This window comes from Seriola lalandi, unplaced genomic scaffold, assembly GCF_002814215.2.
Source record: "Seriola lalandi dorsalis isolate HSWRI2012SDOR001 ecotype SW California unplaced genomic scaffold, Sedor1 jcf7180002054271, whole genome shotgun sequence".
Lineage (NCBI taxonomy): Eukaryota > Metazoa > Chordata > Actinopteri > Carangiformes > Carangidae > Seriola > Seriola lalandi.
Genome location: NW_019524824.1, coordinates 274,925 through 288,322, shown reverse-complemented (window position 1 = coordinate 288,322; position 13,398 = coordinate 274,925). Strand labels below are relative to the sequence as shown.

The window sequence follows — 13,398 nt, the reverse complement described above, 5'->3', positions numbered from 1 at the left end:
CATCTGTATTTCTTTCTCTCTCTCTCTCTCCTGCTTTTTGTTTCCCAACATGAGCTTGCTGCTGGCAGAGCTTTCTCTCCTTTTCAACACGACAGAAGAAGTTGGCTGAGAACAGGTCTGCTGTCACGAGGACGAGGAAAACTTTGTGATTTTTTAGAAAGCTGCCTCCTTCGCATGCTGTGAACACGAACACACAGAGACCAACCCCTTATCTTGGATTTCCTTGCATCACTCTGTCCTTTAACCTTTACTTTTGATTCCAGCTCTACTCTCTCCTACTACCACCTTGTCCTTCTCTCACTGACCTCCTCTTCATCCCTTCATCCTCCTCTCCTTCTGGAGGCTGCGATCAGACAGCAGCTTTTGTTCTATGTGCTCAAACACAGACTGCAGCTGCAAGCTTCACTCCTGAGGACAGGAACATTTTTCTGGTTGCTATGCAACACAAAGTTTTACAACAATTTGCAAGCTATCCAATTAGCATCAGAGAGCTTAGTTGTTACCTAAAATTGAGTCTGTGGACCTCAAAGGGGCCTTGAGAGATTTTCAAGGGTTCATAAGCAATCATTTCATTGACAACATGTGTAAGGACTGTTTGCCTTCACTCTGCTGGTATCTCCTCAAATGCAGTTGTACATAAAGCTGTGGTCTGTCATACCTTCGAGATATTTTCACAAAAGAATTAATTTCCTTTAATTTCTACTTAAATAAATCTCACTAAAGCCAGGGGGTGTGGTCTGCTCTAATAGAAAAAGGTCAGTTCCAGAAGTCTGGTTCTAGACTTCCAGGAACTGACCTTTAGTCTAAACTATACTAAAGGCGCTTTTGGACAATGAGCAATTCTCACCGTCTCCATAGTTTTTCATTTAAGTCGTGCTCCTGAGGCCGGCAGCTGAAAGGAGAGGGAGGGCTGCTCCTGCTGTCGTGAACGTGCTAATGGTTCAACTTCTTCAACTTGCTGTCACAACTCACTATGTGACCATGGCAACCAAAGAAACTACAGTCGGGGGAAGCAGTATGGGCGCTGATTTTACCGTATCTGAGTAATCTGAATGATTCACCTGTTTACCTACAGAGAACAGACAGATCGAGGAGGAGACACAGTGTTGGAGCAACATCAACTTTAAAGTCTGGTTATCCGGTCTGGGATGATCAAGTTTTTAATGCTAGTTTGCAAAACCTGCATCATACTGCCATTCATTTTCTCTGTTTTAAGCTACACCCTGGTGCATTTAGCTGCGTGACAGCGTTAATCAGTACAACAGTCGTATTCACGCCACATTCACCACTATGTTAGTTACAGTTTCTCTATTATTTCTTCTCTACTTTGCTGTTATTTCAATAATCAAATGTATTACATTGTGCAGATGTTTAACAAAACCTCAAAGGGGATTCTGCTTCCTATAGGGGCAGTAAAAAGGAGTGTTCTCATTAAAATATCCAATATATACACTTTTATGACAAAAATAATTTGGAAATTCTTGAGTGAAGGAACCAGAATTTGCAAAGTAAAGGGGTAAAATGAAAGAGAAGCAACCAGAACAGTTAATGATTGCTCTGCTGACTTTTGAAGGGTGTGATGAATCAATTTAAAAAGAGGCCACTTTGATGCAGTTTCCAGTATCATTCTGCAAACTTTCAAAATATCACTTCACATCACAGATTTGACAAATGAGCAGTGGCCACAGGTATGTTATCTGAGGTTAATATTCTTTAACGGGACACTGAATGAGCTTTCTGGCCTTCCTGCAGGAAATCAGAAGGTGTGCTTTGTGAGACATTGACGCTGAGGTTTGAGAAGCAGTAGAGCCTCAATATTCAAAATGTGAGCCTCAGAGTTTGGAGGAAACACGTCAGAAATAAGTGGAAAACAACTGCAGACATGTTGAAAAAAATATCCTGCTGTTTGGTAACTGTCCTGTCCGTCTCTTCACAGCAACAGCAGCTCACGATGACAACCGTCTGACAGTTTATTGATTAATGTCTTCAGTGTGATGAGGCAATTTATCAAGCATCTAATGTGCTTTTTATGAACCTCTGACTGCGTCTGACTCGAGCTTCTAATGAAGTTAAGGAAGTGGAGAGGCAACACAGATGGAGAAGCTGCAGCGACGGCTCTCTGCACTTCCTCCTCTCTTCCTTCCTCCCTTCTCTTCTATGTTCTGCCTCCTACTTTTCAAATGTCTGTTCCTTCCGAACAGAACAATATTTCTTTTCAGCGGTCTCATTTTTCATCACTTCTCTTCCTTTCTATATTCCTCTATTTTTATCTTTCATATTTTGTGAATTTTATCTCTTTAATGTCCTTCCTACTTGTCCTTTCTTTCTCCTGCATCATTCCTTACATGGTTCAGCACAAACTGCTGTTGCAACAGATCCTCTCTATCTGCTGCAGTGCATCTATAGGTGTAACATAATGGATCACTATCTTGCATGCCACCAGCTAGCATTACCAGCTGCAGCAGTTTCTATGGGTGCCATCCCAGGTCACAATCTTCCGTAGTATTGCAACATCGAGTTAATAGAGATTATATCATCAAACAAGAAAGAAGCTGACTGAAAGTTTACCTGCACATGGATTAAGCCTGGGTGTAAACTAAAGAGGTTTTCAAACCAGAACTGAATACAGGAAGACAAAGGTTACACACAGAAACATGACTCCAAATGTCATGATAATGTTACTCTGTGTCTGCTGCGTGTTTGCCACAACAATTTATAAAGGGATTAAATGTTGCTTTAATGTTTTTTGCCCCCTAGTGGCCACAAATAGACACATGCAGCTTTAAGGATACACACAATATGTTTAAGACACAAATGTTGACCACAAACAAACGTTACAAATTTCACAGGGATACCTTTCCTTTTCTAGATAAAGGAAACGCAGTGGTATAAGTAGTTGTGCGTATCAACAACAAGGAATAATTAAAGACTTATTTTCAGCTTGACCTTCGAAAAAACAGTGGTCTAGATAATCTAGAAAAACTGTTGGCGTCTTTACAACCTCTCTGTCGGTCCGAATGAGTCAAACGTATTTTTTGCAACAGTATCGATACCAACAGTGCCGCTTTCGCCTCTTCTGGTTGACACACAACGGTATTGAGTATCGAGTATTTTCCTGGGTTTCATTATCGAGTTTGAAATTCTAGTATCGTGAGAACCCAAGTCGTGATAAACCAGTTTTTGAATTGTCGGTCTTGTCCAGGAAACAGCTCAGACTGTGTTTCAACATGACCGTACTGTTATAACCTGGTAAACAGCAACAGTAAATGTCCAACTTTTATATTTCTAATGAGCAGTGATTGTCAAGCTGACTTATGTTGTTGTTGTTAAGTAAAGTTCTTTTGTGTGTGTGTGTGTGTGTGTGTGTGTGTGTGTGTATGTGTGTGTGAATTCCTAAAAACTTCTACAAACACCAAATGATCTTAACACCAGTTTTCTGTGCAGCTCTGCCCCCGCTCTGTTGTAATCATCTTTCCTTCTTGTTATTCTCTGTCAGTAAACGCTCGTCTGGGGCTCGCTGATGGTGATGAGGACGTGCACTACACCGGCTGCTGCCGCTGCCAGTTTATGTCATCAGTACTATCTGTGCTTGTCTCAATAAAAAGCAGCTTCCCCGACATTATCGCCGTTAGCCTCTTATTCTTCCTTTCCGGTTCTTCTCCTCCTCATGAATATTACAGTGCAAGGCTGCAGAGAGCAATATGCATGGCAGCAGATAAGAGTCTGTTTGTGTTTAACACTCCAAAGTCAGACACGACACAAGCCGACTGCTGTTTTTCATTCAAGTGACTCAGCTTTCAAGCTCACTCACCCTTTTGTTTTCTGTGTGAAATGTTTATATTTTCACAATTCAGGCATAAAAATAGCAGGTCTGACTACATACCTGTTGTTGATGTATGAGTGATTTGCACTTCAGTTGAAGGGTTATGTGTTTTTCTATGTGTGTGGAGACATTAAACCCCTTCAACTTCCAGTGGATAAGGTCAAAAATGCGTAACCATCATTTCCCACTTTCCACAAATACGACGATTTGGTGATAAAAATGTTGTTTTTGTAAAATGTCAGTAGTTTATTTGAGTTTTTAGTTGTTTCTCCTCTGCTTTATTGTGACATGTTTCAGTCGTATGTTCTTTTTGACAACAGCTGTCAGGTCTTTGCAGCTGCTCCAGACACACAGATCACCCCTTTATTCCCAGTATTTGAAATTCACTGCCTGTTGTAGGTTCCTACAGTCGCCTATCAACATGGTTTGTATCCTTCTCTGCCTGTTCTCTGTGAATGTTTTAATGTTGCACAATCATAAAGAGTTCGTGATAAAAAAGAGGGTTGATTTCATCCTCCAAACACAGCATTAAATCCAGACTATGGCTGCTGCCAATAGTTATTTTTATCCAAAAATGTTCAGATAATGGACGATCACAACATCCCAAAGTCCAGGAAGTCTTCAACCGACTTGTTTTGTCCAAAACCCAAGATTATTCACAATCTACAATAATATGTAAATATAAAAAAAGCTGTAAATCTGCATTTGAGAAGTTAAAGTTTGGTATTTTTACTTTATATATCATATAAACAATTAACTCATTGTTAAACTCACTGTCAAGTTTTTTTTTTTTGTGTGTAATTTCTAATTCTGAATTACTTGACCACATACCCAAGATGGCAATGACCTCGTCGTCCTGGATGACCTCCAGTGACCCCGACACCACGAAACACAGGGTGTCAACGCTCTCCCCAGCGTGGAAGATCAGGTCTCCGGGAGCGCAGTGGGTGGTCTGGAACTCAACGGCCAGCGAGCGCAGGCAGCCGTCGCTGGCTAACCTGAACGCTGGATGTTCGTTGAACACCTGAGTGAGATGAAAGAAGACTGGAAGTGAGGCTGTTTCCTGAATAGCAGAATAAACACGAATCAGCGAGCACCGGTTTGAGACATTTGTTTTGTAATTATTTAAAATTTACTGATGAAAAGGCACCACCTCTGTAATCAGATTACAGCTGAGCAACAACTTTAAACAAAGAAAGCATCAAATATTAGATTATTATTAAGATTTCTATGAATGTTAGATATAGATATAATATTAGAGTTAGTAACCGGGAATTAAGATTATTTAACAGTTCGTCTGTGTGGCTCATCTTGAATGACTCAATCAATTCTGCATTGATGAGATTTCTCAGCACCGATGGGCCAGATTATCATTAACTGCTGAATATTCAGTCCACAGACGACGACATTTTGCTGATCATGTTCATTCTCTACAGAGTTTGAGACTTTTTTCTTTAGCTCCATCGTTACAACAAAGTAACAGCCTCAACATCACCACTGCAAAGCTCAAACAAGTGTAAAACAACTGTAGAAAGTTGTTAGTGAAGCAGCACTGCAGCTCTGGAGGACACAACAGAGGTCTTCCTCTCATGTATCTCAATGTATCTAGATTATTCCTCCTCCTTGTTTTCCTCTCTGCAGAAGAAGTCATTTACTGATATCCATTCACACACATGCAGAATGAAAAACCGCTTCCACACAGTGAGATAATCCATTACAGTGACGGTGAAGCCTTCACTTACTTTGTTCCTCATTTCACTGAGATGAGCTCAGTGTTTTTATATCAGTGCTTCCTGTCAATCACCTGAAGTCCTAGAGAGGAAACGTACGTCTCCATCAGGAAATAATCCCTTAACACCTCGTCTCCCTTCAAGTTTCACTGTCTCATCTTTGAGTTTTTATTTAAGGGGCTTTTGTTTTGCTGGGACAGCAGTCGGCTCGCTGTCAGCAGTCCCACACTGCAGCACATGGTGACTGCTTGAAGTTTTGAAGATCGAAGACTACAAAACCCAGAATTCCTCTAATGTGACACTGTTAAACTCGTCATGTTTACGAACTCGGCTGGTGTGTGATGCTTTACATCAAAAGAAGCAGAAAGGCAGACGACTGTTTGAGTCCAGTTTTTTTCCTGAAATACACGTTTAGCATTTCATGTTTTTAGTCATGACGTCTTTTCAACCAGCAGCAGCAGCAGCACTGAAAACACAATGTTATATAGAGGAAAGGTAATTAGTGAAGGGGAAAGGGACTTTTATTTTCTTATTTTTACCAACTTTGACCTTAGTTTTGAAATCTGCAGTGTTACTAAACTATTAGAAAAACCAGACTTACTTAATAAAGGAGAATATTTTTTAATTACTCTGTGGGAATGTGGTGCTTAATGAGTTATCAGCTCAGTTTTTGTTGCAAAAGGACCTGGTTTACAGTAAACTGTGGTGGCCAGTGTCTTCTGGCAAAACAACTTTTGGATATGTAGGACTACGGTTGAACGATACTGGTATGAATCATGATTTTGGTGGGAATTATAATTTTTGAATTTCATTTTCACAAAAAAAAAAAAAAAGTATAAAAATAACAATGTAATTTTTGCTGGGGTCTGTACCAGACAAGCATGTTCACTCAACATCTGGAGAATATGATTTGTAGTCTGGGGCATCTCTGTAGCACCACAATGCTTCATTTATAATGAGTGTAGTGTAGAATAAACAGATCTGCTTCTTTTGAATAATAATAATAAATACTATCTTACCATCTGTTATAATAAGTTTTTTTGCCCTGGTTTAAGTGTACTGCCTTTATTAACATTTCAACATCACTAGTAAATATCCTTGAAGAACCACGATGTTTGATGAATGAAAAGCTTCTTCTTGAGTTATTCTAGAGATATTTGAGACTAATCGATAATCGGCTGCGCTGAATGACAAGATTAACTTTAGGGAGTTCTGAGTATTTATCATGAAGACGGTTGGTACACGGCGCAGTTACCCAACCAAAAGGTGTCCTTGGTTCAATGCCAGCGCAGCAGTTTGAGCCTGCCAAAGTTTTGGGGTCTGTATCAGTCGTGTCAAGTGATGCCCAGAAGCTTCTGAGCATCGTTATGTAAGAGAAGCAACCGAGGACTCTTCATGGAGGAGGAGTTGATGAACGTCCTGCTCCAGAAATCTAACATCACTGTGTTAGATGTGTGTTCAATATAGGTCTGTGGCCAGTGCACAAGGACATTACCATCATCCCATCATGAGTTTTTATTCTTGATTTTGTCTAATGCAGGTGAATAAGTCCTTGTAAATGCATTTCCATTTTGCACTACTACCAATTAAATAAATATTACATTTTGTGACCCAGGATGAAATATTAAAGGACTTTTCACAAGGTCAGTTTGTTATCATTTCAGCTTTGTTTAAACCTTGATATGTAAGATTTCAACATTTCTGAGTCTAGCGCTCCCCAATTGTAACAAAATAAATAAACAATCAACATCTACCTATAGCTTTAACATTTGTACATGTATCACAGTGTAATGTTAACCTGTCCCAGAACTCACACTGTCTATCTTGTGGCATTTTCTACACAGATCAGATTAAACATTGCGGCAGAACGAATGCGTGCATAAGAAAACAACAGACACACACCTTCCTGTTGAGGTGGACACAGATGTCGGCTCGCATGTCCTTGGGACAAATGGATAAGACCTGGAGGACAGAGACACATTAATGAGTCACACTCAGTATCAGGAACAACGAATAATAAAAGAATAATAAATCATTCTTTCATTTTTTCCTTTATTGATTCATTACAGCAACAGATTCACAAACAATAACTGATGGAGGTCTGTCAGAAACAAGGTGAAAGAGAAAGAACTGAGGACATATTTTACATTTGTCTTCACAACACTGTTGTTGGCTCATTAAATACATTTTTGTGTTTCTGATACTCCACTGGTCTCCTTGAATTCAGTCTCTTTTGTCTTGTCCTACTTGCACTGAGGTCAGAGGTCTTTAAATCCCTGATTTCATGCTGTTATATTAATGTCGCTTTGGCTCTGAGGCTCAGAAGATACGGTTCTGAAACTCTGTGTGAAACGGTCAAAAGCCTCAGAACAGATGGTTAATGGACCTTGTCTTCAGATTGTTTTGTCAATGAAAAACTGCACGATTTTCCTTTAGAGTCAGTACAAACCACGGCAGCAGTGCCCTCAGTGCAGGGGTGCTGCTGACCTGTGGAGCAATCAGTGCTGCCACTGTTTTAATCAGTGTTATTGCTGCAGTACAGCTTCCGACTACCGGCGGCAGCAGCACTGAGTGGACTGTGGTTCAGCAGTTCTCCACTTGCTAAACAAATAAGTAATCCTGTCCCATCTTTGATTGTACCTGTTGCTCTGACTTGAGTTGAAGTCAGCTCGTTCTCTGTTGGAGTAAATCATGTTTTTTGTTACTTTACACCTGTCTGACGTTGTTTATTGTCACCTCTGAAGTTGTGACAGAGTTCTCCTTTTCAATGTTCCTCCCATTAGAAATATGATGAATGCCTGAGTGACTGAAAGGTCTGGAGTTTCCATCTGACAGCCAATCAGCATGAGACACTTACTGCTTCAGGTAGAAGTTTGGGTTCTCTGACCCAAGACTTACATTCTGTCTCTCTCCTGTTCCCCACCCAGCTTTCCTGCAGCTTACTGTCCGTGCTTTACTACAGTTTAGAAACTCAAGCTTATTTAGCTGTTACATTCATTAACTCCCTTTGGAAACAATTGTCTGCCAAAGAGCCTAAACTTTAAATTATAATCATTTTGTCCGGCTCATTACACACATTCTGAAATCCAGCCTAATTAACTGAAGCATTTAGGTAAAACAGAAAACAAAATATTAACTGGCCTGTCCTCTGCAATCCTGCCTTGTTAAATATGAACAAAATCGACCAAGGGGAACAATAAATCATCTAAAAGCCTCTGCAACACAACAGCCTTTGAAAATCTTATTTGCCTTATTTAAAGTAGAGGATTATTAGTACTGCTGAGCCTGTGTTTTTCTTTTTTTTGGGGTGTGTATTCACATAAACAGCTGACTGAGAACTGTGTAACTGCTCCCAAAGTGACAAAAAATACACACTAATTGGCCCCAGCTCTGACTCCGAGGTATTTATACTGAGGGTGGGCACAAGACTCGCCTTATGTCTCTTCAATAGTGTTTAATTATCTCTACCAAAACTACAAAAATAGGATTGATCGGGAGTGCGCTTGTGATTCAAACTGAAAAAGAAACAGGACAAATATAATGAGAGAATTATGAGAAATTGATGAGTTAGTGCTGTGACCACTTCTGAAGTTAACACAGACCTCCTTACAGGATTTTATGATTGGTCGGTTCCCAGATCAGAAAAGAAAAACCTGACACCTGCACTGAGAATTGAATTGCTTTCATAACGTCCCTCCTGAGGTGACAGACGCAACACAATAATAAACAGAGTCAGAAATCAAGCTGAATTTAAGGCTGCAGGAGCACAGTTTGATTTAGAGTGCTATCTGAGGGGGAAGTCCGTCTCTGCAGAACAACAGGAGGTGATTTACAGTACACATAAGACATGACACATTAATGTTTGATAACAATAATCAATGTTCACCACAGTTATTACTAGTCACTGCATGCCCACAGGAAACATGCATACAAAGAGAGGAAGAAGAAATACTGAAGAGAAGTGAAGCTGTGTTTAATGTGAAAAAACCCCCAGCACTTTAATGTGTGTTTGCTTTTATTAGCTCCTTTTTTTGCCTCCTCAGCTCAGCTCTGAAGGCTGCAGGTGATGCAAGTGATGCACAGCTTCATTAATGGCTTCAGTGCTATTGTATGTGTGAGGTGTGTGTTGTGTTTGATCAGATCAGAGCTCATGTTAAAGTCAGATCTAGATTCTGAAAAGATAAATGATCTCTGGATAAATGGATGCAGAGCATGGAGGAGTATAATGAGAATGTTTTTAATCTTGCAGTCCTTTAGTGTGGAGCAACAATTTAAATTTTGAGTTGACTAATAGTCTTATGACAAGGTGAAAAGGTAGTTATAGTTTAACAATAACTTGAGTCGTATAAAGCAGGCTAGACTCAGGCTTGCATGTTGCTTTATCACATTAAATACTATTCCAGTAACATTACAACAAGCTCATTACAGTTCATAACAGACCTCTTGACAGTAGCCATGTGGGAAACTGAATCGTGCACCTGCTTAAACTACAGAAGACCGATCAACATAAATGGGAAAATAATTTAGTAGTTTATGAATGTCATTGGGGGACTGAGACATGTCACTGAGCTTCAAACTTCAAGCCAATCTGCCATAAATTCAGCCTGATACTAAAGCTAGTCTGGGGGCAATTTGGGGTTAACAATGTACTTAATCTGTCCAATGTTAAGTTTTACATCTTATGGTGACATTAATGTTTTCATTAACTAAGAAAGTTCAGACTGTTCTGTCACCGACAATCAGTTTCAGTCAATAACAACAGGTCCTGGCACATTTCAGTAGCAGCTGCCATTGTTACATTCAGGGAGCTTCTGTTTTACACATTCATTTTATGACGTGTGTGTGTGTGTGTGTGTGTGTGTGTGTGTGTGTGTGTGTGTGTGTGTGGTTTAAAGTTGATGTATTTTATTTCTGTATTGTCAACTGTGATTCTGTTGGCTAGATTAATTACTGTTTTAGCTACTTGCTACGGGGACTTGATGCTAATCTTTCACTGGTCATACTTTGTTTCTTCCTGGTAAGTTCAATGATCGTGGGACAGTTAGCTTGTACAGTTTTCATGTAGCCATACTACTTTCATCTGTTCCTTTGGTCTAAATCTTCTTCATGGAAAAACATTTTTCTCTTATCTTTCTCCCACCATCACTGAATTAGTTTTGTATATAATACTGTTTTTATAGTTCAGCTTCAAATGCAGTCCCCGGTCTTGAACCGTTGTTGGTAGAGTGAAGGCAGAAGACAGAATTTAAACAATTCATAACCCAGATTCTGAAGAACTCAGACTCATTCAGAGCCCCTGCAGCCTTTATTCTTCGAGCTTGGAGTTCACGTTAAACTTAACCATAAGTCACACTAATCTGTTTTTCAGTAATATAATATAATACACATTTACAATATCAACTGCAGCCTATGATCTGAGGGTCAAAAGTTCACTACTGAGTGTTTGGGCGGATTAGGTAATAACTGTATGTGACTGGTGGCTGGCTGTAAGGCATTTTGTTATGATTGTATTTTACTCCTTTATATTCACCTGTTTTGTTGTGATGCTTTGTTTATAGCGTCTTTGTGACACGACAGTCTGGTTGAATTAGCTTAAAAAATGTCTCATTAAATGTCTCCTCTCATTCCTGTCCTCATATGTGACTTGGCGTTTTTGTAATCTCAGGTAACGACCGTACAACAAAATCAGATCATTGCTGTGACGAAAGGAATGAACAAAACCTCAGTGTGACCACACAAACATGTCACATCACCGTCTCACACTGATCAAACTTGACTTTTGACTTTTCAGTCGTACCTTCTCTGTGTCGATGCCTTTGGACATCGACCAGGTGGAAACGATGTAGTCCATCACCCGCTCGCTCAGGCCCTTGGGAACCTGGTAGAGCTTCAGGAAGTCCCTGACATTGTTGAGCATCTCGTGGTAGCGGTTGGTGTTGGCGTACATCTGCTGGAAGATGGTGGTCACGTTTCCAAAGATGGTGGCATAGAGCAGAGCTAGACAGGAGCAGAGAGGAGAAGGATAAATACATCTTTGCCAAATACACACACGCACACACTCTGGATCTGTGTCTTAAACTTGTGTTTTTCTTCCTTGTTTTATCCTTTATTTCTTGGTTTAAACCATTTTCTCATTTCTTTCTTCTTGTTGCCCTGTGAGTGCTCCATAAAACATGGTTCATTAAAGCCTTTCATGAAAGTGATTATTTTGACTGGAACAGAACACACACACACACACACACACACACACACACACACACACACACACACACACACACAAACACATGTTCCTCCAGCAGCCACTTTGTGGAAGCTAATGGGGAACCAAATAAATAAAGAATAATGAATTTGTGAAAGCACTTTGTGGCTGAAGAGACGAGCAGCTCAGTGAGAGAAGTGAACACAGCCTTGATGCAGATTGGAGTACGACAGTGAGGAACCATCACAGTCCTGTAGGCAGTCAGTCATAAAAGTGGATGGATTATAGATTCAACATTCTGTTTGTGTTTGAATAAATGTAAACACAAATAGAACAAAATAAGTTTTTCCACAATGTGGAGGAGAACATTTCCTGCACATAGAGATAGGTGACATCCCGCCAACCCTCCAAAATCACTGTACCACCCGTGTCAAACACATTAATAACAACCCAAGACACCATAGTTAGTTAGGACTAGTGTGTCATGGATTTAGTCCCCGGTCCACACGGACTTAGAGGCCATTGAAAATATCATTGAAATTGTGGAATAATTGTCAGAGATGACAATAACTTGTTACTATTATAACTTATATTATATCGCAAACAAAGAACTTTGTCTCTGTACAATGTTCTACAAATAAGATCAACCACACAAAATGTTCTAGTGATAACAAGTGACACCCAAACAACCACCCTCAGCACCTTAGCAACCATTAAATGATTCCCTTTAAACCACCAGAGCACCCCAGTAACTTCCTACTAACCGACTAGTAATTACCCATCAATCATCCACTACACTCTATCAGTCATCTGTGACACTGTAGCTTCCACCCAAACAGCTTAAGCTTGAAGATTCATTAATGACATTGACAATAGCGTCACATATTCACAATGTCATATTGTCTTTTTCTTCATCTCCACCCACTGATGTGGCTGAAAGGAAAACTTCCTGATCTTGTGCTAAGAATTATTTTGTAGAAAAATCCTGACAACTATCTACTAACACCCTTTGAACTACCCCAAATACCATTACAATCACCTGGAAAAACCTTAACAATCACCCAGTAACAACCTTAATGACTTGTCAGTCACCAAGTGAGCCACAAGCTACATACTGACACCCTAAAACCCACCTTAACCCCCAGGAAAGCATAGCAAAACAGAATCCAACTAACTATTATATCAGCAACCACCTAACAACACCTCAGGAAGTTTGGTACGTGCAATAAACGACAGAGAATTGTATTGTTGTTTGTATTGTTAATTATTTAAAATGTAAATCACGTTGGGGTGAGGGCAGAAAAACATAGACAACGAGGGAGGTGGACATTGTTAAAGTGGCACTTGAGATTTAATTAACACCTTAAATATGCCAAAAAAAAAGTCGTAAAATATTTATGATTTTTATAAAAACAAGCAGTTATGATGATTCCTGGCAGATAACAGGCTGCATTAACGATGGCCTTTACTGCTGAGGAGGCATTCAAGAGGAGAAGCATGAGTGTTTCCCTCCTTTTGAACTTAAAGTTATTGTGCGTCGTCGCTGCCGAGCCGAGCTGTCAGCCTCCTCTTTACCCTGCTGCTGCTACTCTACTGTTTCCATAGAGACCTCACTCGAAATAGTTCTCTCTCTGCCCCCCCACCCC

At 40.0% G+C, this 13,398-nt stretch overlaps 1 protein-coding gene across 1 annotated transcript in view; it reads right to left on the bottom strand.

Moving 5' to 3' along the window:
- Positions 1-13,398, bottom strand: part of kcnh5b (potassium voltage-gated channel, subfamily H (eag-related), member 5b) — a 127,408-nt gene that overhangs the window by 41,616 nt on the left and 72,394 nt on the right. The window contains exons 9-11 of the mRNA XM_023405307.2: positions 11,351-11,550; positions 7,456-7,515; positions 4,655-4,847 (exon numbers count right to left, since the gene is read on the bottom strand). Coding sequence (XP_023261075.1) covers positions 4,655-4,847; positions 7,456-7,515; positions 11,351-11,550 — 453 coding nt within the window. The remainder of the gene's footprint in view (positions 1-4,654; positions 4,848-7,455; positions 7,516-11,350; positions 11,551-13,398) is intronic.